Source organism: Balaenoptera borealis, assembly GCF_965194805.1.
Source record: "Balaenoptera borealis genome assembly, chromosome: 8".
In the NCBI taxonomy this organism is placed as follows: Eukaryota; Metazoa; Chordata; class Mammalia; order Artiodactyla; family Balaenopteridae; genus Balaenoptera; species Balaenoptera borealis.
Genome location: NC_138865.1, coordinates 10,076,023 through 10,102,136, shown reverse-complemented (window position 1 = coordinate 10,102,136; position 26,114 = coordinate 10,076,023). Strand labels below are relative to the sequence as shown.

General features: G+C 41.9%; 1 protein-coding gene and 1 long non-coding RNA gene across 3 annotated transcripts in view; both read left to right on the top strand.

Moving 5' to 3' along the window:
* The window catches only part of EXTL3 (exostosin like glycosyltransferase 3), a 64,630-nt gene that overhangs the window by 17,555 nt on the left and 20,961 nt on the right, over positions 1-26,114 (top strand). The window contains exons 2-4 of one of the 2 annotated variants that reach the window (XM_082402773.1): positions 325-417; positions 2,001-4,628; positions 18,076-18,203. In XM_082402773.1, the coding sequence (XP_082258899.1) occupies positions 2,481-4,628; positions 18,076-18,203 (2,276 nt within the window). In that variant the 5' untranslated portion in view covers positions 325-417; positions 2,001-2,480. The remainder of the gene's footprint in view (positions 1-324; positions 418-2,000; positions 4,629-18,075; positions 18,204-26,114) is intronic. The other variant, XM_082402774.1, reaches the window with a different exon arrangement.
* Positions 18,214-24,223, top strand: LOC309633718. The gene is made up of 2 exons (XR_014247685.1): positions 18,214-19,329; positions 19,448-24,223. It is a non-coding gene; the product is annotated as an uncharacterized lncRNA (long non-coding RNA).

The following is a 26,114-nucleotide window of genomic DNA, read 5'->3' as shown; positions in this document are numbered from 1 at the left end:
ATATCTCAGTATATACTTTGAAAGGTAAGGATTTTTCTACATTTTAGCATTTTGGTTTATTCCCTCTTAGAGCTCATAAATAAGTAACCATATAGCTGGATGGTTTGCCTTTGAGAATGCCGACTTACGCTTTTTGTCCCAGCGTATTTATTAATAGGACCCCTTTTCACTTAAAAGAGTGCCTCCATTTGAGCAATAAATTCTATGCTTACCTTATATACATAAGAGAAACCTTTTCATAGTAGGCAATAAATAAATTCTTTAATAGCACCTTCAGTATTGAGTATTTTTCTAATAGCATGTCACTTCTCTATTTTCTATCAGGAGAGCAAGCCCCGGAGTTCACTATTTCCAGAAATTGTATACTGAAGTGTAATGCTACATGAGTCAGAGAAAGGAAGGACCCTGAGCCATGTGGTAAGAAGGGAATGAATCAGCTGAGTCGCCTGGATTATGCCTTCTTTTTTTCCTCCACTTCATTCTATCTTTGTTACGATTTGATCATAAGTGCAGAGAACATTTTTCTGAAACCAAAAAGAGAGATTTTAACATTTGAATTAAAAGGATAATGCTTTAGGAACTTTGACCTACATTCTTTGGGATATTTGGTCAGCTGTTAATTATCAAGTTTAGATCATCCAAATTTACGCTTTTCCATGATTGATTATTTTTTGGTTTTTGTTGTCCTTATCTCGTGGTCTCCTTATTCAAACCTTTTAGTAACATTGTCATCACTTTTTATTTTTACTTAAAGGGAGAGAAGACTCTATCAAACATTTAATAGTTATATATCCTTAACAAAGGTAGAAGCTAGAGAGAGTGACTGAGCATCCAAAAAGTACTACTTACTTCACACTGCCTTGTGGTAGTATCCTTGCTATTTGTTTATATCTTTTTAGGCTAAAGGAAGTTCCATGAGGTCGAGGATTATTTTACATCCTAGATTCGCCCACAGTTATACTTAGCATGTCTTAGACATGAAAAGAGTATGGTAAATACTTTTTGGAGGGAATGAATGAAGGAAATTGGGGGTATTCTTTGGCACAGAACATTACGAATTCACTTCTAGATGTATTGAATTTGAGGTGAAAGCAAGTGAAAAGCTTTTGTAACCTGTGATAGTAAAGTTTGGTAAGAGAATAGGACTGGGAATGCTGTTTCAAGATTTTTTAGCCTGAAGTACCTTCACATCCTCTGTCCTTTATTTTCATAGCAACACAATATATGTTGTTATCTCCGTACACTTATCTCCATTTTGGGAGATTAGAAACCTGGGGCGTAAGGTCTGACAGCAAATCTCTTCCGAGGATAAGAAATAATGCCCCTCATTTCGAAGTATAGTGTTCTTTCTGAAAGACCAAGTTACTATTTATATTTTAAGAAGGAGCACATGATGTGTGCTAACAGTAGATAAATGAGAAGCAAACTGAAAAATACATTTTATCTCTGGATTACTGCACCCACTGCTGGGTAAAGATCAAGAGAGTTCTCGTCAGCTTTTTTCAACTCTGAATATAACAAATGGAGCTTCTCGCAGAGGTGTTTTTTTGTTCGTTTGTTTTCCACTAGTTCAAAAGGCAACTTTCATGTCAGGAATGAACATAGATAGGAGGGTGTTTCTCTTTGTCTAATGATGATGCCTAAGTCTAGAATAACAAATTGTTGTGAACATTTTTGCCCTCTGTTGAATGTAGCTGGTAATCATTTTATAGGGCTCTAATGCTGCTCTATAGCCAATTAAATAGGAAGAAGGTGTGTGTGTCTAAACACTGAAACTGTTTTTGGACACTTACCTTATCCATCTCTTACTAACCACAAGTAAAATATCCATACCAAACAAAACCTATCTTGGACTTAAAATGTTCTGTGAGACACACACCAATGATCCAACCATTGTTCCATCTTATAAGATTTAAGCATTTTCCAGAAAGTTACAGGGGGAGAGCAGGCTTGTTGAACATAATGTCTTCAAGACTGACATGCTTCTCTTTCTTTTGCAGGCCTGATTGTTGGCAATGACACTGTTAAGAGGCTGGCATTTATTTCTGTTCTAACCAGCTACTTTATAACTGTGAATAGTAACTATGCATATGTGTTGGTCAGCAAAACCAAGGAACGAGAGCTATGGCAGTTGACAAAGTCAGTCTGATTCCTGGGTCTCTTTCCTGGGTTCCACCATCAGGGACCTCTTCCCTTCCATCTCATCAGCAATGTGGTACCTTTTACTGTTTGATAAAGATTAAGGACATGTTCTTTGGTCAACAACCAGAACTTAAAGTCTGCTGGAGTAGGGTCAGAGACTACTTCAGTCACAGCTGAGGAAAATGAAATTTCCATTTTATTTGGTGCCTTGTCCAGGGAGCACACTAACTCTTCCGGAAACACGTGAGTGAGAAGAGGTCGAGTCTTGTCTGGTAGCAGCTCATGGTTATGGCGAGTGACCCAACGTGAGCAGCAGGGCAGGAGCCACAGAGGAACTCATGACGGGCTATACCATGTTGCGGAATGGGGGCGTGGGGAACGGAGGTCAGACCTGCATGCTGCGGTGGTCCAACCGCATTCGGCTCACGTGGCTCAGCTTCACGCTCTTCGTCATTCTAGTGTTCTTCCCCCTCATCGCCCACTATTATCTCACCACCCTGGACGAAGCGGATGAGGCAGGCAAGCGGATCTTTGGCCCACGGGCTGGTAACGAGCTCTGCGAGGTGAAGCACGTGCTGGATCTCTGCCGCATTCGGGAGTCTGTCAGTGAAGAGCTCTTGCAGCTGGAAGCCAAGCGGCAAGAGCTGAACAGTGAAATCGCCAAGCTGAACCTGAAGATCGAGGCCTGTAAGAAGAGCATTGAGAATGCCAAGCAGGACCTGCTTCAGCTCAAGAACGTCATCAGCCAGACCGAGCACTCTTACAAAGAACTGATGGCCCAAAATCAGCCCAAACTCTCTCTGCCCATCCGACTCCTCCCAGAGAAGGACGATATCGGCCTCCCTCCCCCAAAGGTCCTACGGAGCTGCCGGCTGCACAACTGTTTTGATTATTCTCGTTGCCCTCTCACCTCTGGTTTCCCAGTCTACGTCTATGACAGTGACCAGTTTGCCTTTGGCAGCTACCTGGATCCCTTGGTCAAGCAGGCTTTTCAGGCCACAGCACGAGCCAATGTTTATGTTACAGAAAATGCAGATATTGCCTGCCTTTATGTGATCCTAGTGGGGGAAATGCAGGAGCTGGGAGTGCTGCGGCCTGCTGACCTGGAGAAGCAGCTGTACTCCCTACCACACTGGCGGACAGACGGACACAACCACGTCATCATCAGTCTGTCTCGGAAGTCAGACACCCAGAATTTGCTGTACAATGTCAGTACAGGCCGGGCCATGGTGGCCCAGTCCACTTTCTATGCTGCCCAGTACCGGCCTGGCTTTGACTTGGTGGTGTCGCCACTAGTCCACGCCATGTCAGAGCCCAACTTCATGGAAATCCCACCACAGGTGCCAGTGAAGCGGAAATATCTCTTCACCTTCCAGGGTGAGAAGATTGAGTCGCTGAGATCCAGCCTTCAGGAGGCCCGCTCCTTTGAGGAGGAGATGGAGGGCGACCCTCCAGCCGACTACGATGATCGTATCATTGCCACCCTCAAGGCAGTACAGGACAGCAAACTAGATCAGGTCCTGGTAGAATTTACCTGCAAAAACCAGCCCAAACCCAGTCTGCCTACTGAGTGGGCGCTGTGTGGGGAGCGGGAAGACCGCTTAGAATTACTGAAGCTCTCCACCTTCGCCCTCATTATCACTCCCGGGGACCCTCGCTTGGTTATTTCCTCTGGGTGTGCCACACGGCTCTTTGAAGCCCTGGAGGTTGGTGCTGTCCCGGTTGTGCTGGGGGAGCACGTGCAGCTTCCTTACCAGGACGTGCTGCAGTGGAGCGAGGCCGCGCTGGTGGTGCCCAAGCCGCGAGTGACCGAGGTCCACTTCCTGCTGCGGAGCCTCTCCGACAGCGACCTCCTGGCCATGAGGCGGCAAGGCCGCTTCCTCTGGGAGACTTACTTCTCCACCGCGGACAGTATTTTCAGTACCGTGCTGGCTGTGATTAGGACTCGCATCCAGATCCCAGCCGCTCCCATCCGGGAAGAGGCGGCGGCCGAGATCCCCCATCGCTCAGGCAAGGCAGCCGGGACCGACCCCAACATGGCCGACAACGGGGACTTGGACCTGGGGCCCGTGGAGACGGAGCCGCCCTACGCCTCCCCCAAGTACCTCCGCAACTTCACCTTGACCGTCACGGACTTCTATCGCAGCTGGAACTCTGCGCCAGGACCTTTCCATCTTTTCCCCCACACACCGTTTGACCCTGTGCTGCCCTCAGAGGCCAAATTCTTGGGCTCCGGGACTGGCTTTCGGCCTATTGGTGGCGGGGCCGGGGGCTCCGGCAAGGAGTTCCAGGCCTCACTGGGCGGCAACGTCCCACGGGAGCAGTTCACAGTGGTGATGCTGACCTACGAGCGGGAGGAGGTGCTCATGAACTCGCTCGAGAGGCTGAATGGCCTCCCTTACCTGAACAAGGTCGTGGTGGTGTGGAATTCCCCCAAGCTACCCTCAGAGGACCTTCTGTGGCCTGACATTGGCGTCCCCATCATGGTAATAGAAACATGAGCCTTTTGTTTTACTGCATGAGAGAGGAATTCATTCTTAATCTCTTTTCCATAAACATGCTTTTTTTAAAAAAAACCTATACAGATTCTTTCCCCATGAAATTTTCTCCTTGCTCCTATTTCATTCCTTTCAGGCCTTGCCAGTTCCATCTCTGCTACTTACGTCAGAAATCTCCTAAGACGCTCCAGTACTGAAACTGGCCCCGTGAAGGTTTACAGAACCCTCTCGTTGACCTCATGGACTTATTCTATGTCATCACAAAGATGTTGATAATGAGAATGATAATGAAAAGCTAACACTTAAGAAGCACTCATAGTCTAGGCACTGTAATTCAGCATTTATGGAACTTATATAATGAACTAGTATGGTTTCTTCATTTTAAATCTGTGGAAACTGAGGCTTAGAGAGGTTAATTACTTTGCACAAGGTCATGATTAGCAATCATGGAGGAGCTGAGTTTTAGTGTGTCTGATTCCAGAAGCTGCGGTTTTAATCACCTCCCAAAGGATTTAGGAAGGCGATCTGTTTCATTTCACAGGATCGGATACAAGTCCTCTGGGAGACTGGAGTCGGGGGTTTGATATTTTTGGAGTTGGAGATCCTGAACCTTTTCTGTAGTCTCTTGCAGGTTCTTTCTCATTCTTTACTCCATCTGTTATGGTTAGGATGCTGTATTTTACAGCAAAAATAATAGCCAAATATGCAGGATAGAGCTTTAGTTCTGAGTACTTTGTTTATCCACCTTCTGATGTAAACTTGTCAATCTAGAGGGAGATTACCCATTTCTCTTAAATGTGAGGCCTTAGAGCAAATCTTAAGCCACCTGGCAACTACTTACCCTGCAGCTTAGGTACTTTCCAGAAAAAGGTAGCAAAGAAGGGTAAAGGTCTGATAGGCCATCATTGCTAGAAGCTTGCTTAAGAAAATTAGTGTAGTATTTAGGAAGAATTTGCCTAGAAGAGGAATGTTTAGGCTACACCAGTTTTTTAAAAATTTATTTCATTAAGGAGCTAATTCATGTGAAATATTTTCTAAGCAGCATCATGGTATAATGGAAAAGTATGCGTTTTGGAGTGATATAGACCTGGGATTAAGTAGTCATTTTGTCATCTTTGGTAAGTTAATTAACTCCTTTGACTTCAGGATTAAAGAGGAATCTAAGATAATACAAGTAAGGAATCTAGAAAGGTGCCCAAAAATTATTTGATTCCTACTTATTCCTTCCTGTCAGAGGAGGTGGAGCGCAGCATGGACGTCCGCTTCTGTTAAGGACTCACTTCACTGATGAAGCCTCCTTGTATCTGCTGTATAATTTCCCTTGTGTCATAACTGTTACCACTCCTTCTTCTCTTGCACAAATCTTTGTTTTAAATTTTCTTTCTTAGGAATCCTGCTACTCTCTTACTACTGCTGCTAATCTTTTCTTGTATTTTATTTAATTGAATTTATAATCTGAGGCTATTCAAACACTGTAGGGTTCTACAAACTTTTGATCCCAGAATTTATCGAGTATATTAAGAAAGTGTTGAACGGGGAGATTATTTTTATTGACGTCTTCCCAAATACATTTCACTTATTTTCTTAGTTAACAACTTTTTGAATGTCATCGAAATTTTTAAAAAAAATTGTTCTGTGAAAGGTAGATGCTGCTCAAATAGAATAATAAAGCAGCCTTTGTTTTCCGTTTTCCTGAGTTTTCTTTGAATTTGATAGGGATGTAGAGAACCCGATGCCACCACAGTTAACAGCGACTGAAATTCGTCCGAGAACTTACCAGAACTAATCCTTCCTTTTAACTCTGGTGGGAAATAAGTCCTCTTTGATTACTGCGTAGCTCATTGCAACAATACAATGCCTAGTCAGAAAATGCCAGAGACTTTCCAAATGGGGGGCAGTTTTGAACAGCTTGTTTGTATTAGTGATACACATTTTTTTCAAGTTCTTCTGAAAAAGAAGAAACACTTTCAGGCTGGACAGTTTCACTCCATTCTCTAAATATTTGGACTGTTTTCTATTTAAGAGAGGCAGTTTTTTTGGGCAGCAGTTGAATTGCCAACCTCTTGGGCATAGAGTCTACACTACCCAGGTATCAGGGCTGCAAGGGACCGGCAGCTCTCCCCTGTGGGAGAATGGCACTGTTATGAAGCATCTCAGAGTGGATTGTCCACCGAGGGTGCAGACGTGACCTATCCATTATGTTGCAGTTAACAGGTCTTTGTAAAGTTAGCAGCAGAGTGGTTCCCAGGCAATCTGTCCGATTCCAGTCCTTCAGGGAAAATGATTTGAAATGAGCATTGTGACTAAAAGAATCAACCCAGGAACCTACATGCCATTTCAGAAAATCCTGGGCAGTTTGTGCTTCTCTTCTGCTCAGGGTGCCAGCAGCACAATGGGCATGAATGCTAGCTGTTTGTGTAAGGAAAGAGGCGTTGTTTTAGGGGGTACCTGCTGGGGTTAATATGTTAAAATCCCTCATTCTTTTCTATTACTTACATAACAAAGGGGAAACTACATCGGGTCTGGCTTAGAGTAAATGTGATCTTCACGGCCACCCTCCTGCCCCAAATGCTTTATGTAAAGAGAATTGCAGTTCAAATGGGGTAGGGCCTGGGCGTGGTGACAGCACTGCCCCCAGGGAGATGGGGTACGTGCCACCAGCTGCAGGGGTCTCTCACCTGAATGGTGTGGGACGGCTGCACAGAGGCTGGGACAGTGGGTGACTGCTCTCTCGCCGTCTCTTGCCTGTTTTCTGAACAGTCGAATCAGGTTCCTTAGCTCCTGGAGCGGAAGACATGAATGTTTAATGGAAGTCAGATGGAGGGTAGCGTTGTGCCGGGGGTTTTGAAGGCCTGTCTTTTGAAAAACTCCCTACTAGGTGGGGAGGCCACCACTTTCATGCATCTTAAAGATTTTCCACTGTTTCCAGGCGTCCGTTCTTTGAAATGATATGTCAGTGATTTCTCAGATTTTTGTTTCCCTGTATGTAATGTGTTATTATTCTCTGGCTGCTTTCAAGACTTTTTCTTTAAATTTGGTTTTCAGCAGTTTGACTGTGATATGCCTCTGCATGGTTTTCTTTGACTTGTGTTTTGATTGGGGTTCACTAAGCCTCTTGAGTCTAGTAATTTATGTTTTTTTAAATCATATTTTGGGGAATTTTTATTCAGTATTTGTTCAGATATTTTTCTGTCCCATTCTTGCCCTCTTTTCCCTGGGGACTCCGTTCTATGTATATTAGACATTTTGATGTCCCACAGTTTTCAGTGGCTGTGTTCATTTTTGAAAAAATTTTTTATCTTTGATAATTTCTGTTGATCTGTCATCAAGTTTACTGACTTGTGTCTACACTGCTGTTAAGCTCATTGAGTCAGTTTTAAATTTCAGATACTGTATTTTCCAGTTCCAGAATTTCCATGTTTTTAAGAATAACAGTTTGTTTCTCTGCTGAGATTTCCTGTTTTGTTTTTGTTTTTTTCCCAGAGTATGCTTTCCTTCATTGAGCACAGTTACGATAGCTACTTTAACATCTTAGTCTGCTAATTCCAACATATGGGTCATTTGAGTATTTGTTTGTTTGTTTTTTAAATGTTTAATTTACCAAATTGTTTTTTTTTAAATTAATTAATTAATTAATTAATTTTTGGCTGTGTTGGGTCTTTGTTTCTGTGTGAGGGCTTTCTCTAGTTGCGGCAAGCAGGGGCCACTCTTCATCGCGGTGCGCGGGCCTTTCACTATCGCGGCCTCTCTTGTTGCGGGGCACAGGCTCCAGACGCGCAGGCTCAGTAGTTGTGGCTCACGGGCCGAGTTGCTTCGCGGCATGTGGGATCTTCCCAGACCAGGGCTCGAACCCGTGTCCCCTGCATTGGCAGGCAGATTCTCAACCACTGCGCCACCAGGGAAGCCCTGAGTATTTGTTGTAATTGAGTTTCTTTTTTCCTGAGGACTGGGTCATGTTTTTCTGGTTCTTTGTACATCGCATCAAACAGTTTTGTATTAAACATTGTGAATGTTCTGAAGGCTGTGGATTTTGTTTTATTTGTCTGAAAAGTGTTGAGATTTTAGTTTTAGCAGGCAGTTAATTTGGTTGGACTCAGACTGCACGTTCCCTCTCTCGAGTGGCAACGCAAATGCTAGTTCAGCCCTTTTGTCTTTAGCCGGTCTGCTTGCAAACAGGGCCAAGCATGCGTGGTTCAGGCGTGGCCCGGAGACTGGGCAGTTTATACCCAGCCCATGGAGCTCCCCCTGTCTGGCTCTCTCCATGCTGGAATCTCCTTTCTTCCAGGGGCTGTGGTTGCCCCAAACTCTTTTCCTCATTCTTCAGGCCAGAAAGACTTGGGTGTTGTATGCGAGTTTAAGCTGTCTTGCATGGTACCGACTTTGGCGTACTCTCAGGGCAAAAGTGACGGTGATTCTCCCCGTGTCAGTAACTCCTCCCTAAATTTCAGCTCCCCTTCACAGTTTGTTGTCTTCTGCTCACTATCTAGTGCTCTCAGGTAATGCTTTTTTGGTATTTTTGTCCAGAGGTTACGTTACCGTCTGCAGGAGGCTGGGTCTGGGTGGGGCTTTTTCAGCCATCCTGGAAGCAGGAGCCTCCAGCTGGTCTCTTTTTTGATACACGGCCCCGCCCAGAATTTTGGTTCAAGTTGTTATTTTATTCTGACCAGTTAACACATCTTCTTCACTCTGCTTTTATAGTCTAGAAAATTGTACTAAATAGGGTGGCCTTGTTAGAGCGTTGACTGGAAATGAGAACGTGAAAATCGGTCCTTTTGGAGTTTTAAAACGTGGGCTGTTACGAAGGGGACGTTGTCGTTCACAGTGTAGTCTTGCCCACTCAAAACATTGCCCATCTCTACGCTGCGTACTCACTTGTTTCTCAGTCTTGTGACAGCCAGGCCCTTGATTCTTAATTTCTAGTTCTCTTCTCTGTAAAGGGTACAGCTCATTTACACAGGGGGCCTGGGAGTGACTTTTTGAAGAGGTGATGTTTGAGCAGAAGCCTGAAGGATGTGAGAGAACGGACCACGTAAATTCTGGAGGAATATACAGAGAACGGCAAGTGCAAGAGGCTTGTTGGGTGCAGGACATGGCAGGAGGACCCAGTGTATTGGGGGTGGGGAGTTTGAGCAGGTCAGAGGAGGCAGAGGCCAGCACATGTAGACCATGGTAAGGATTCCAGGTTTTATTCTCAGCGCGTTAGGGTGCCAGCAGAGGGTTTTGAGCAGGGAGAAATATGGTATGTGTGGGACCGTGGGGAAAAGAGCAGGAACAGTTCAAAGGCTATTGCAGTAGCCCAGGTGAGGGGTGCCGGCGGCTTGGACGGGGCAGTCGTGGTGGAGGTGGTGTTTCAGAGATAAGCTGTCACGCCGCCCTGGGAGACTCCGAGGTCTCTGGAGGTGAGGCCAGAATGTGCCATGTTTCCAAAATGAAAACTGTAGAGATACGAGGTGATTTTTTAGCCCTTTTCCCTCTTTCCCAGCCCTTGGTACTAGAATTGAACAAGGAGAGTTCTGTTTTGGGAACTTAATGTCATGCCAGCGTATTTATTTTAGTACTATTGCCCCAGTAGTCTACTAAGGAAGACTGGAAGAGAAGCTGGCTGTGTCGTCAGCTCAGTCATTAAGATTCAGGCTTGGGCCTCTGCCAGCCGGGCAGTTAAAGGCTTTATTTCTGGCTGGACCTCAGGCAAGAGTAGAGATAATTCTGAAGCCTTATTCTTTAGAAAGTTGATACATTTTATTTTTTTTGTCTGTGCCCACTCTACTTTTAAAAATATTACTTGAATGTGTCAGATACTAATTTTCTAAATTTGTGATTTCTAGGCAAAGCTAACAGGAAAAACCTTGTCCAGTTTCTCTAGGTCCAAGGTTGTACAAAGTCTGGTGAATTCACCAGGTATTGGTATGTCTGGGTTTTTTTTTTTAATTTATTAATTTATTTATTTTTGGCTGCGTTGGGTCTTCGTTGCTGTGCACGGGCTTTCTCTAGTGGCGGAGAGCAGGGGCTACTCTTCGTTGGTGCTCAGGCTTCTCATTGCGGTGGCTTCTCTTGTTGCGGAGCACGGGCTCTAGGCTCATGGGCTTCAGTGGTTGTGACTCATGGGCTCTAGAGCGCAGGCTCAGTAGTTGTGGTGCACGGGCTTAGTTGCTTTGCAGCATGTGGGATCTTCCCGGACCAGGGCTCAAACCCGTGTCCCCTGCATTGGCAGGCAGATTCTTAACCGCTGCGCCACCAGGGAAGCCCTGGTTTTTTTTGTTTGTTTGCAATATTTTACTTAATAATCAGGTGGCTACAGTTATAGCTCTCTTTTTCTGTTTGAGAATGGGCTATGGCTGTGAAGAATTGTATAAAACAAAGTTACCAGAAATCAGAAATTAATAGCAAATATTATAGATGTGTGATATAAAGGAATTGCTGAAAAGTCATGTTGCATAAATGATTTACTAACTGCAGTAAATCAGTTCTTTAGATAATGTCCCCCCTCTTAGTTTATATGTTCTCTTTTTTACAAATTCAAAGTAAGGAATCTGAGACAGAGAATTTTATTGCTTTAGGTCACTTGACTAATTAATACCTAAATTAGAACTTAGGTATTAATTCCTAGTTCAGTGCATATTTTTCTTTTTTCACCAAATCTAAGTTTCTTGGAAAGGCACAGCATGTGTGTGTGTGTGTGTGTGTGTGTGTGTGTGTGTGTGTGTGTGTATATATACACACACACACATATACCCACATACGCACTCATACATACATAGATACATAGTATATATATTTTACAAATTAAAGTAGGAAGAGGTTTTACTAATCTCATGTAATTGCTAACATTGTTTGAGCATTTTCAATGTGCTAGGTAGGCACTGTGTCATGCTGTTTACATGCATTCTCTCATTTGGTGGTGAACCTGTAACCTATGCTATTTTACCTACAGTTTCACAGGGATCATTGGCAACTTTCTCTTATAAGTTGAGACAGTCTTATCTCATAACCTAAAACATATACTGTTTTTTTTTTATAGTGCATTAGACTCAAATTTAAAGTTATAAATGGAAAACCAGTTTGCTGTGTTGCCTTCTTACTCCTTTTCCTTCCTTCTTTGCATTTCCCAGTTTTTTGCCCCTACCACTCTGTTTATTGAATGAATGAGCTCCTTGAAAAATCAAGAAGTTTTGGTGCTGCTTCTTTTTCAGTTGTCTTCTCTGTTGATAACTCTCCACCCAGTCACCTCAAGCTCTGTTTCACATGGGTCCTCACAAGTAGGTACACATGGCCATGTGTTTCCTCTTGGACCTCATTTTCTTGCTTCCTGAGCTCTATGATGGGTTACTTTTTCAAGTTAGAGGAAAGGGGAGGATGGAGGACAAAAGTTAGTTGTTGTTTACCTTTATTGCCTGTAGGATGGCTTGACATAAAGTTCATTCTCAGAAATGGATTCATTACAGAAGTGTATTATGCATGTGCATGTATTGTTGGAGACTGTTGGGTTTGGCTGGGCAAAATTTGATCTTAAGGAGAAAAAGGACAACATTATACGTGTATTTAAGTTGATGAATTTAGTAGGTGGCATTATGTGTTTGTATGGTGCTTTATAGTATCCACGTACATTTTCAAATTTTACTACTTCTCAGGTAACGTTCTACTTTTTAGTGTTCTCTGCTCTTGATCTACTGTATGACTTAGGTTGCTTCACTTAATCTCTTCATGTCCTATTTTCTTTCCTACCAACTTCAGAGACCTGCCTATGGCTCATCATGAGCTGCTTTCAAAAAGATTCCATATTTAGGTAGTTCTTCCATTTGAATCCAGATTCATTATTCTGCTTCACTTGAGCAACTATAACTTACTAAATTGTTGAAATGTTCCATTGTTCCTTGTAAATAGCAATAACTACTTACATTTTCATCCCTTAGATACTGAGATATTTGCTATTAATTGGGACTCAGATTTATCATGGTAGCTAATTAAATACTTATGATGTGAATTGATACTTGGCTAATTAACGTGGTTTTGCTGATTCTGCCTGGATTTAGAAACCAAATGCCTGGTTAACACACTAGGAGAAAGGACCCTATTCGAGTAGCAGTTCTTTTATTATTCATAAACTCCAGAATTCCTCAAGAACCAGGTTGAGTGTTAATTGAAGATACTGATTGATTTTTGATCGTGCATACGCTTTATACATTTGCATATGGTAGGGTTCTAGGCCGTGCTTGTTGCACTGTTCCGTTGATGATGAGAAGGGCGCCTTCATGAATGATGGTGAACAGAGAACTAGGGAGACATCATCAGGGAGTGTTGTGTGTGGAACAGGAAAAATGAGTGTTAATGAGCACCGCTTCTGGCCTGTGGTAGGTTGATGGATTTTTTTGCTGTAGAAAACTAGATTAGATACTGAGAGGTTTCAGTATATCCAGTGTTTATAGTTTTGATATATAAGCTTCTCAAGTCTTTATTCTGTATTCTGAAAATAGGATGGACAGGGCCAAATTAGGTCCTATTTCCTGTTTATTCGTTTATTCATTCATTTATAAAACACTTGTTGAACACCTACTGCATGCCAGGCACTGTGCTCTATACATTCTAGTCAGTGTCATACCAGTATTTAAATCAATAACTTGAAGGTCAGTCTTCATGTTCACAAGTTACTAAGCTATAATCATAAGGCATGAAAAAAATAGCCACTGTTGAGGGAGGGGGGAGTGTTGTTTTAATTTGGAAAAAAACAAAATAACATCAACAAAAATGAGAATATTTCCTAAATGTGACATATTACTTCTGGTTGACTCACTTCTTTCACGTTTGATCTGCCCTTTCTCAGATCTGCCTCTTCTCAGATCCTTTCTCAGATCCTTAGAGGCCAGCGCTGATCTGCATGTCTGCATTACAAATATTGGAATCTTTTCGTTGTTCTGATTGTGGTGCCAGAATAGATAACGGTTGGTTTGCTCGGCTTTTGTCTAGACATTAAGCACTATAGCTCTGAAGCAAAATTGGTAGAAGAAAGATTTTACTCCCCTTACCCTTTAATTTTAGTTTGTATTTGCAAACTTTGTAAGGCGGAAATCTCTCTTGGTTTATGGGGAAAAGGTGATTGTGCTTAAATTACGAGTTACATTTATTCAGAGTTTGCTTTACTGTCTCCTGGTGGTTGACTGTGAATCGGGGTGTCTCAACAGCGGCACAGTGACATTCGGGCTGGATTGTTCTCTGTTTCAGGGGGCCGTGCTGTGCAGTGTAGGATCTAGCAGCATCCCTGGCCTCTGCCCACTGGATGCAAGAAACCCCCCCACCGCCACCCCAAGTTGTGACAACCAACGATGTCCACAGATATTGTCAAATGTCTCTTGGGGGGCAAAATCACTCCTAGCTGAGAACCACCACTCCGAATCCTTAAAGCAGACCTACTGACCACAGTTGTTTGTGAGCTAACCACAAGTAAGCTGCTGCCGTACTTGACGTTGTGTTTCTCTGAATCCTTAAAAGTTTTTCTTTTATTCTGATGGCTGTCGCGTCAGTTCCCTAATCCTGGGGATCTTACTGTCATCCCAGAGGAGTTGTGCCGGGATGAGCAGAGATGATGGTACATGTGATGTATTCCTGGAATACAGAAGACTTGTTCTTAATGGACCTGCCCCTTAATGGACTTTAAGAGACTTTCTCAGAAAAGCTGCATGTGAAATCTAGGCCAACACACATTTGATATGAGGCCTTCAGCTCTAAGTCTTCCAAAGGACAAGCAGGTCCTCTTCATTGGATTTACTCTGTAATTAGACAAAAAGTTTGGCTACGTTCTAGGTATCAAATCATGATCATTTTTGTTTTTAATTGTTGTTTCTTGTTTTTATTTATTTATTTATAAATTTGTTTTATTTATTTATTTATTTTTGGCTGTGTTGGGTCTTCGTTGCTGCACGCGGGCTTTCTCTAGTTGCGGCGAGCAGGGGCTACTCTTCGTTGCGGTGCGTGGGCTTCTCATTGCGGTGGCTTCTCTTGTTGCAGAGCATGGGCCCTAGGCACGTGGGTTTCAGGAGTTGTGGCACACAGGCTCAGTAGTTGTGGCTCATGGGCTCTAGAGCGCAGGCTCAGTAGTTGTGGTGCAAGGGCTTAGGTGCTCCACGGCATGTGGGATCTTCCCTGACCAGGGCTCGAACCCGTGTCCCCTACATTGGCAGGCGGATTCTTAACCACTACGTCACCAGGGAAGCCCTTGTATCTTGTTTTTAGATTAAGAGGTTTTTTGTAGGGTTGTCAAGTTTGGCTGATAAACAACTTCCATTTTTTTTTTTTTTTAAAGTTTCTTTTTTTTTTTTTTTAATTAATTAATTAATTAATTAATTTATGGCTGTGTTGGGTCTTCGTTTCTGTGCGAGGGCTTTCTCTAGTTGCGGCAAGCGGGGGCCACTCTTCATCGCGGTGCGCGGGCCTCTCACTATCGCGGCCTCTCTTGTTGTGGAGCACAGGCTCCAGACGCGCAGGCTCAGTAGTTGTGGCTCACGGGCCTAGTTGCTCCGCGGCATGTGGGATCTTCCCAGACCAGGGCTCGAACCCGTGTCCCCTGCATTGGCAGGCAGATTCTCAACCACTGTGCCACCAGGGAAGCCCACAACTTCCATTTTTGCACATAACATGGTGCTATGATGATTTAGCAGAGAGGTTGCTTACTTACGTTCATACACGTGATAAGTGGTAGAATTGGAATCTGAACGCATGTTTTTCTGGTTGACTTCAAAGCCATGCTTTTTCCTCTGTACCAGCGCCTCTCAAAATTTAATGTGCATAGGACTCGGGGATCTTGTTAAAATGCAGGTTGGTCCTGACTTGGTAGGTTTAGGGAGGGCTGCATTTCTGCATTTCTAGCAGAGTCCCAGATGATGCCCGCATTGCTGGTCTTTGGATTATACTTTGAGTACTGGAGCTCTGTACTATGTTCATGGATTGTTAATTGTGCTGTAGGTAATCCTCCTGGTGGTTAACTCACAAAATTGGTAATCTACAATTGAATATTCAAGAACTGGATGTTTTACTGATTTTTTTTCTCATTTTAAGCTGTGTGTATTCCCTGGTAGAGCTGAGGGACAGCTATACTCACCTGAACTGGCAGCGTTGCAGGTCTGTGTTAAGTGAATGCTGGGCACATTAGGACAGTAACATGAATGACCCGAGGGTAGCTTATGGGGCACGTGTTCGAGTGAACAGCTGCTGTAGTCTACTGATTCTGGGGTGGACGTTAGTTTACATTTCCACATCTCTGAAATTGGGTGTTTCCTGAGATAGACAGCATTTTACCATCTCCGAGGTTGGCATTTGTCTTCGGCTACTTCTGGCCACCCTCCCACTCCCTGAGGTAGAGCCGGGCAGATACCACGGTGAGCACGTGGCCTTCTCCCCCTTCTTGCTCCTCTCTTTTTCCTGGCCCAGGGTTCAGTGCCTTTGTTCTGTCACTGCTGAACCCGAGCTTGGGAGGTCTGGGCTACAAGCTCAGGGATTTTTATATTGGTCAAAAGTGCTGCAGGGCAAGATGGATTTCTCTGCCTATTGCTTGGCTCTCTGTAGTAGCAAATCCGTTACAGATTTTTCCTTGTCTTGGTAGGAACTCCTCCAGGACTGAGGCAGAGTTTTAAAAAGCTCTTTATTAAACATTCTAAATGATAAGCTATTTCACATCTTTCTTGTTTGGCAGTATTTTTATTTCTTTTTTTTAGAATAATTCTTTATTTATTTTTGGCTGTGTTGGGTCTTCGTTTCTGTGCGAGGGCTTTCTCTAGTTGCGGCAAGCGGGGGCCACTCTTCATCGCGGTGCGCGGGCCTCTCACTATCGCGGCCTCTCTTGTTGCGGAGCACAGGCTCCAGACGCGCAGGCTCAGTAGTTGTGGCTCACGGGCCCAGCTGCTCCGCGGCATGTGGGATCTTCCCAGACCAGGCCTCGAACCCGTGTCCCCTGCATTGGCAGGCAGACTCTCAACCACTACGCCACCAGGGAAGGCCAGTATTTTTATTTCTTGATGGTACACAAATTAATTATACATTTTCCATGGGGCTTTCGTTGGATGAGACTTATAAACTTAATCGAAGTTTAGCAGAGACGCACTGATTTGGAGTTGGGAATATTAGAGTCTAGCTCTGCCACTTGCCAGTCGTCCACGTGTAAAGTGAAAGTTGACTGATCTCCAAGGACCTTCTGGCTCTGAACTAATTGGATTCCAAGTGTGCTAGAATGAATTAATTGAAATATGAGGACTCTGCCTTAAGAACACAGAAGAAGTGATTACTTTTGACAAGGTTGGGGAGTGACAAGAGGCATCTGAACTGGGTCTCCAGGGGGAGAATAATTGTGGTAGAGGAATAGGAGAAAGAGTATTTTAAGCTGAAGGGACAATACTCGTGAGGTCATGGGAGTACCTTTGAAACCATTCATAAACTTTTAGACCCTGGATAAAATTATATTCCTTATGCTACGTGGAGGTTAGCCTCATTACAGGTAAGGTGTTCTGTTAAAAGTAAGATGACCCTTCTTGGCTTTCCAAAAAGGTGATTGCTCAAGAAGTTCTCTTTGTTTCTGGTTTTTGAGAATAAAATGATGGTTCCTCACTAGCTGGATTAATTAGGTATAGAAACCATAAAAATAAAATGAGCTATCAAAGTACTGAGTATGTTCATCCTTGTTTGAGTATCAGGGACAAGGTGAATAATAAAGCTACTACCTATGTTATAGTAAACTATGCTTATCTGAGGCAGGTTTAAATAATTTTTAAAATCATAATGTAGTTCTACCATTTGGGCACTAATCTTTGTTTTGTGAAGAAATTACTGCTTTTCATAGTGGGTCACTTTGGATAGAGATTCTTTGGACACAAAAGCTGTTAGTTTTACTGGATCAGGTACACCTTGAAAGAAAAACCTCTTGTAAGTGTAGTCAGTGTTGCAGGTAGCAATTGCAAAAGTGAAGTAAGTAATTAACCTCAACCAGATGGACTGTCCTTTGTTCTTTTATACCAAAAAGAAAGGCCTTAAAATTGGGGGTCAGAAATTATATAGACTTAAGGGAGTTCTGAGTTTGGTTTTAAAGGGGATTCCAGGGCTGAGAATCATAATCTCAGTTCTACTCTGCCACCTTGTGTTCTCTTGGGAAACTTATTTTTAATTTCCCTAGACTGTGTTTATTGCATACTTAAAATAATCCTCAGCTTTAGCTTGTTTCACAGGAAAATTAGGTAGCAAATGAATACAGCTTAAAATGTGAAATCTTTATACATTTGCCGAAATATGAGGCAATTTCTGTTCCTAAAAGGCATATGCTAGATTTTACAAGTGGTAGGTAAGCAGGCGAAATTGTTCAAGATGTTTAGCCACAGTCTGCTTTGACCTAAAGGCGGTTTTGCTTTTGCATTGAACGATGCAGCATTGACCGTTAAGTGTTTTTCCTTCCTCTTTACAGGTGGTCCGTACTGAGAAGAACAGTTTGAACAATCGATTCCTGCCCTGGAATGAAATCGAGACAGAGGCCATCCTGTCTATTGATGATGACGCTCACCTCCGCCACGATGAAATCATGTTTGGGTTTCGGTGAGGAGCTGATTTTCAATCATGAAACACTTTTGTTTGCAAATGACAGGAAACTAACTCAAAACCTGGATTAGGCAGCCAAATGAATTTCATAGCTGATAGTAACTGAGACATCTTATTGGGCTTAAATATCCCACTTTGAGGGAACAGTACAGGTGAGAGAATGGAGTAGATCAGGGCCACTCAAAGTGTGTCCTGGACTGGTATGCTGGCCCGTGAACAGTTTATTACCTGTCCACAGTGAGGTAAGTACAAAAATTCAGAGTAGGCATTTAGAAACTTTAAAATGATTTGATATTTACCATGACATCCAAGTGTGAACTTTTTTCTTGTAATTCATTTTTTGGGTAACATTTATTGAATATAATTCATACATCATACAGTTCACTCATTTAAGTGTACCATTCATTGGTTTTTAGTATATTTACAGAGTTGTGCAACCATCACCATAATCTAGTTTAGAAATCTTCATTACCACCAAAAGAAATCCTGTACCCATTAGCAGTCATTCCCCATTTTTCTCCAACTCCTCTAAGACCTTGGCAACCATTAATGTACTTTGTTTCTCTATAAATTTGCCTGTTACAGACATTCCATATACATGGACCATATAATATGTGCTCTTTGGTAACTGGTTTCTTTCACTTAACATAGTGTTTCCAAGGTTCATCCATCTTGTAGCATCTGTCAGTACTTCATCCATTTTGTATGGATGTACACATTTTGTTTATCCATTTATCCATTAATGGACATTTGGGTTGTTTGTACTCCTTGGCTATTGAGAATAGTGCTGCTATGAACATTCATGTACAAGTTTGTATATGAACATTTCCTTTCTCTTAGATATATACCTTGGAGTGGAATTGCTGGATCATATAGTATCTCTTCGTTTAACATTTTGAGGGACGACACTCCTGTTTTCCAAAGTGGCTGCACCACTTTATATTGCACCAGCAGTGAACAGGGTTCCATTTCCTCTGCATCCTTGTCAACACTTGTTATTTTCCATTTTTTATTTATAGCCCTCCTACTGGGTGTGAAGTGGTATTTCAGTGTAGTTTTGATTTGCATTTCCCTAATGACTCGTGATATTGGCTATCTTTTCATGTGCTTAATAACAATTTATGTATCTTCTTTGAAGAAACGTCTATTGAGATCCTTTGCCTATTGTGATTTGGGTTGTCTTTTTATTATTGAGTTGTAAGAGTTCTCTGTATATTCTAGATCCAAGTCCCTTATCAGAGATAGGATTCGCAAATTTTTTCTGCTGTTCTGTGGGTTGTCATTTCACTTTCTTTATGGTGTCCTTCAAAGCACAAAAGCTTTTCATTTTAATGAAGTCCAGTTTGTCTATGTTTTCTTTGGTTACTTGGTGCTTTTGGTGTCATATGTAAGAAACCATGAGATTCATATTTATTGTATTTTACAAAAGCATGAATAAGCCAGGGGAACATTACTTGTTTGCCACAGATAGTTTGAGAAGCACTGGAGTAGATATCCTTGGAGATCTTGTTCAAATTAAGTATAGATCCAGGATGGAGAACTCTTTTTCTCTGTGCTTTTGTTGCATTCACTGAAAGCCTGGCCTGACCCCTAGCTTTCAGGCTTCCTTTGGTTTAAGTGGATAAGTGCAGATGCTCAGATGAAAGGAGCAGCTTTATTGCTGTATTTGTCTTAGGTCCATCTATAAAGAATTATTTGACACATTTCTGACAAATCAGAACATCTGTTCTTACTCTCCCTCACCCAGCCTCTCATTTCCTTTGACTTCTTTCTCCTACTATATTATTGAGGCAGGAGTCTGTTGTTAGCAGTGATAAAAATCCCACTGAAGTGTGTTCCTTTGTACCATGACAGTAAGAAGCCAGCTCTCTATTTACTGGTTTTTGTGAAAGGAAAAAAAAGCCATGTGATGGTTCCAGAAATGGGCTTTTGCCATCACAGTTGTCGTTATTGACGGTGGTGGGGAGGGAAGGGAAGGTGGTATATTTCTGATACAGCATGATGCAGTTTAGACCATGCTAAAGGACTGGGAGCTGTGAACAGAGTCATGGGATGTTAACAGGAGAATTGCCAATCAGCTCTAGATCCCAGGAATGATTAGATAAGGGGTCCTGCTTTGATGAGTTTGAAGCTTATTAAGATAGCTGGCATTTGCTATCTTCTATGGCTCTTGATTTAGGAAGATTTGTTTAAAAATTAATTAATTAATTAATTAATTTTTGCCTGCGTTGGGTCTTTGTTGCTGTGCATGGGCTTTCTCTAGTTGCGACGAGCAGGGGCTACTCTTCGTTGTGGTGCGCAGGCTTCTCATTGCAGTGGCTTCTCTTGTTGCGGAGCACGGGCTCTAGGCGCACAGGCTTCAGCAGTTGTGGCATGCAGGCTTCAGTAGTTGTGGTGTGCAGGCTCAGTAGTTGTGGCTCGCGGGCTCTAGAGCGCAGGCTCAGTAGTTGTGGCTCGCGGGCTTAGTTGCCCCACGGCATGTGGGATCGTCCCGGACTGGGGCTCGAACCCGTGTCCCCCGCATTGGCAGGTGGATTCTTAACCACTGCGCCACCAGGCAAGTCCCTAGGAAGATCTTTATCTTTTCCATTTGTCAACAGATTTCCAAGTGGTGAGAGAATAATAAGGAAGCCTTATGACTGATGATGTTGAGTATCTTTTCATGTGCTCAGTGACTGTTTGTATATCTTCTTTGGAGAAATGTCTATTCAGATCCTTTGCCTTTTTATTATTGAGCTGTAAGAGTCTCCTAACAGTCATTTGAAATTTGAGGGTTAGCCTCTGGTTATAAGACTGGTAAATTATCTCTGGCTTGACTTCTAAACCTTTTATTGCCCTGACTCTTTTCTCATTTGTTTGGGCATCCTTTGATCTAAAAACTTTGTTTTCGAATTAGAGTTTTCATCTTTTCCAGATTAGTTTTTTAAGGAACCTCCATACTGTTCTCCATAGTGGCTGCTCCAATTTACATTCTCACCAGCAGTGTAGGAGGGTCCCCTTTTCAAAAAGATAAATGCACCCCAGTGTTCATTGCAGCACTGTTTACAGTAGCCAAGACCTGGAAGCAACCTAAGTGTCCGTCAACAGATAAATGGATAAAGAAGCTGTGGTATATATATACGATGGAATACTACTCAGCCATAAGAAAAGAATGAAATAATGCCATTTGCTGCAACCTTGATGGACCTAGAGATTATCATACTTAGTGAAGTGAAAGGCAAATAACGTGATATCACTTATATGTGGAATCTAAAAAAATGATACAAGTGAATTTACTTACAAAACAGAAATAGACTCACAGACATAGAAAACAAACTTATGGTAACTAAAGGGGAAAGTGGGGGGAGGGATAAATTAGGAATTTGGGATTAACAGATATACACTATTATATATAAAATAGATAATGAGGACCTACTGTATAGCACAGGGAGATATATTCAATATCTTGTAATAACCTGTAATGGAAAAGAATCTGAAAAATAATATATATATATATATATATGTATAACTGAATCACTTGTAAATCAACTGCACTTTGATTTTAAATAAATAAATAAATAGAAATTCTCCCTCTGGCAAAAGGTAATATGGATCTTGGCTAACTTCAGCTTACACAGCAAGGAAAGAAACAGGTATGTTCTTAAGGGACAGATAAAGAGACCCAAGAGAACTGAAAACATATGTCTATACAAAAGCAGTACATGAATGTTCATAGCAGCATTATTTATAAGAGTCAATGAGTATAAGCATGATTCTGCTTACGTGAGGCGCCCAGAGTAGTCAGATTCATAGAGACAAAGGTGGTGGTGGCCGCCTGGGGCTGGAGGAAGGCAAGGATGCCGAGTTAGAGTTCAGTGGGTCAGAGCTTCAGGCTGGGAAGGTGAAGAAGTTCTGGAGATTGATGATCATACAACAGTGTGAATATACCTAATGCCATTGAACTGTACGCTTGAAAATGATGAAAATGGTAAACTTTATGTTACATACATTTTGCCACACACCAAAAAATCAGTTGTCAAAAAAAACTAAAACAAAAGAAGTAATAAACAACCCAAATGTCCATCGACTGATGAATGGATAAACAAACCGTGGTATATGCATACAATGGAATATTATTTGGCAACAAAAAAGGAATGAAATACTGACACGTGCTACAACATGGGTGAACCTTGAAAACAGGCTAAGTAAAATAAGCTAGTCACAGAATATATGAGTCCATTTATATGAAATGTCCACAGTAAGCAAATCTGTGGAGACAGAAAGTAGATTGGTGGTTGCCATGGGATGGGGAGGGGGAAAATGGGGAGTGACTGCTAATGGTTATGGAGTTTCTTTTTGGGGTCATGAAAATATTCTGAAATTCGGTAGTGGTGATGGTTGCATAGCTCTGTGAATATACTAAAACCCAGTGAGTCGTACACTTTTAAACAAGTGAGTTTTATGGTATGTGATTTATGTCTCAGTAAACTTTATTTTTTAAAAAGGTGATAGTGTAAGCTGTATGAGGAGGGATGGGATTGTGGACTGGAAGGTAGGTTTCTCTTCCTGGATCCAAGTATCTCTGTTATCTTGGCCCAGAAGTTGTGAATTCCCCCACTGGATCTGATATTGATCTTCTTCTCTGTATTCCATTGCTCTGCTTTGAGTTTTCTTTTCCAAAGGGAGCTAACCAAAACCTTTTTCCTTTATCATGGTTTGGTACACGTTCCTTAATATTTTATTTTGGAGAGGAGGAAAAGGCTTACATAATATCACAGAAACATGGAATTTGGAAAAGAGACTATTGTTTTAGATGGTCAGGAAGCAAAATCTCACCTTATTTTTTAAATACATTTTTTGATTATTAGTTGATTTTACACTTTATTTTCTTACTGCATTTCAAATCATTTGGTTCTGAATGAACCAGAGGGAGAAACATGGAAATACAACCAGGAAGGATGACACTGTCTCTTTGTGTGGCGTGGTCCGTATTACTTTAATGTGCTCAATATCTTTAATATACTGATCTTTATTCAAAACCATTTGCCTAAGTTTTGAAGATCAGAAAAATCAGTTTTAAATTAAATATTAGTAGTAACATGACCTTTTGCTTCATTCAGGTAACATTAAATCGTTTTGAGTCTCACAGGATTGCAAGAAAAAGAAATCATCGTTATTTAAAATAATGTAAATATTTGAGTTGTCAGGTTTTTTTTTAACTTGACTATATTAATATGGAAATGATGTGCCACAGTTTGTGCCATGAGAAGGTTGAATTGATGCACTTATTTCAAAGGTGATAGTATGTAAATCTGAAATGTTAACAGAAGAATGTTAGTCGTGACTCACATTCTTCAGTGGAATAGTATCTTGATTTCGTTATTTTAAAATTTCTCTGTAGTTGTTTGGCAAAGTTGAATTTATCCAGTGAATTTTCTTTAAGTTTGAGCTATAGAATTACCTTTGAAACTTTTTCCCTAACGTATATTGTAGGTAATTGGAACATTAACACAGTTAAAAAATAATTCATTAAAGATAAGATGTACTGGGAGTTCCCTGGTGGTCTGGTGGTCAGGATTCCACACTTTCACTGCCGGGTCCCTCAGTTCCTGGTCAGGGAACTGAGATTCCACAAGCCGCGTGGTACAGCCAAAAAAAAAAAAAAGAGGATAAGGTATACATACCAAAGCATGATCTATGATACTGCACATAGGTTAAAAATACTTAGTGCAGCATAATTTGAATATAATGTTAAGGAACTGGTCATGTGTAACACTTTTATACTTAAATTGATAGCATTATTTATAATTGACATTTTAACATGCCTAACTTTACGATTCCACTGAGACCTTATATCTAAAACTCCTGATGCCTCATCCCAAGGACTTGAGCCTTTACTTGCATTTGTCTGGTGCTTGTGCTTCCATGCTGATTTTTTCCTTATTATTTAACAGATAATTAATACCTAGTTGGGCATGGACAGCCTTTAACAAATTGGATGTGTTGCCTTTTGATATCATGTAGCAAAGGGTATTCTACCTTATTAAAAACTGTATATATTGACTTAAATCAGCCAAATCTGATAATTAAAATATTGTTTCCCATTCTTTCTTCTGCTGATATTTCGGGGCTAGTAGGATCAATAAGCATTTGAAGAGATCAGTATTTTTAGGAGTATTGATACAGCATTTGGATATGCCATTGGTATTTATTAGCAATCCTTACATTCTGTAAATGTCAAAATATATTATTAAAACACCTTGTAGCTTTTTAGGTTAGTAATTGGGAGTCAGTTTTAGGAGATAAATCAGGACAGAGGTAGGGATTTGGGTGGGATGTGGCAGAAAGCCCATTTAGACAGCTGCTAAGTTGTGATAGGAGTTGTAGTGTCTCATCTGTTTAACTAGATTAGTCGCTTTCAAACTTAATAGGAGAAGAACTCTTTTGAACTGAAATCTTACGTGTTTTAGGAGTTGAAGTTCCAGGGGTGATGAAGGAGTTTCTTAGGCAGTTTAAATCTCCGTTGGGGTGAGGTGGAGTGGGGAGGTGATGGTCCATTGTTTATGGGACCCCCGAAGCACTTCTGCAAGGCTGTAGGGTGCTGTGGAACATAAGTGCTTTCACTTCTATGATTTTAGCCTGTGAAACTGATTTTATTTGTTGTACCTTACCTATAAATTTGAGGATGTGGGGCTTCCCTGGTGGCGCAGTGGTTGGGAGTCTGCCTGCCGATGCAGGGGACACGGGTTCGAGCCCTGGTCCGGGAAGATCCCACATGCCGCGGAGCGACTAAGCCCGTGCGCCACAATTGCTGAGCCTGTGCTCTGGAGCCCGCGAGCCACAACTGCTGAGCCCGTGTGCCACAACTACTGAAGCCCGCGCGCCTAGAGCCCGCGCTCCGCAACAAGAGAAGCCACCGCAATGAGAAGTCTACACACCGCAACGAAGAGTAGCCCCCGCTCGCCGCAACTAGAGAAAGTCCGTGCACAGCAACGAAGACCCAACGCAGCCAAAAATAAATAAAATAAATAAATTTAAAAAAAAATTTGAGGATGTTATAAAAGTTTATCCTGGAAACGTTGAATTCTCAATTATTTCTTGCATTTATGAAGTCTTTCATTTGTATGGTTCTGTAGACCACTTCTTTTCATGCTGTAGGTTTCTACCTGAGCTCTGCTCAAATCAGGAATTAAGACTGTTGTACCTAACTCCAGGCAGCAGTCTCCTGTTTAGACCAGTGGTCTCTAAGCTTTTTTTTTTTTTTTTTCCCGGCCGTGCCATGCGGCTTGTGGGATCCTAGTTCCCCAACCAGGGATCCAACCCCAGTCCTCTGCAGTGGAAGCGCACAGTCTTATCCACTGGACCGCCAGGGAAGTCCCCTCTAAGCTTTTTTTTATAGTGTACCCGCTCAGTAAAAGAGAAGTTAAGTATGCCATACACATAAATTATATATAAGTCCTAATATGTCGTACACATTAAAAATAAAACTTTTAGAAATTAAATAAGATTAAAAATAAATAGATATAAAAATCATCTTCTTCCTGCTTCTTAGCAGATTGCTGTACTTATCCCATTCTGGAGACCTTTAATGCCTTAGACTCCTTAGATCCTTAGATCCTTTCTGTGTTATTCCAACTTTTTCCTTCTATAAGGGCTGGAGAGATGCTGGCTGCCAGAAGTTAGAGGATCAATAAGCAGGTACTTATTAAGGAAGCTGTGGGTGACACTGTTTGTTTATTTTTTTATGGCCATGTGGCTTGTGGGATCTTAGTTCCTCAACCAGGGATTGAACCTGCGCCCTCAGCAGTGAAAGCACGGAGTCCCAACCACTGGACCGCAGGGAATTCCTGACACTGTTTGTTTTTATCCTTTTTATCTTGTGATTGATTTGGTATATACAGTTTTTTGTTTTTTTTTTTTTTAAAGAAG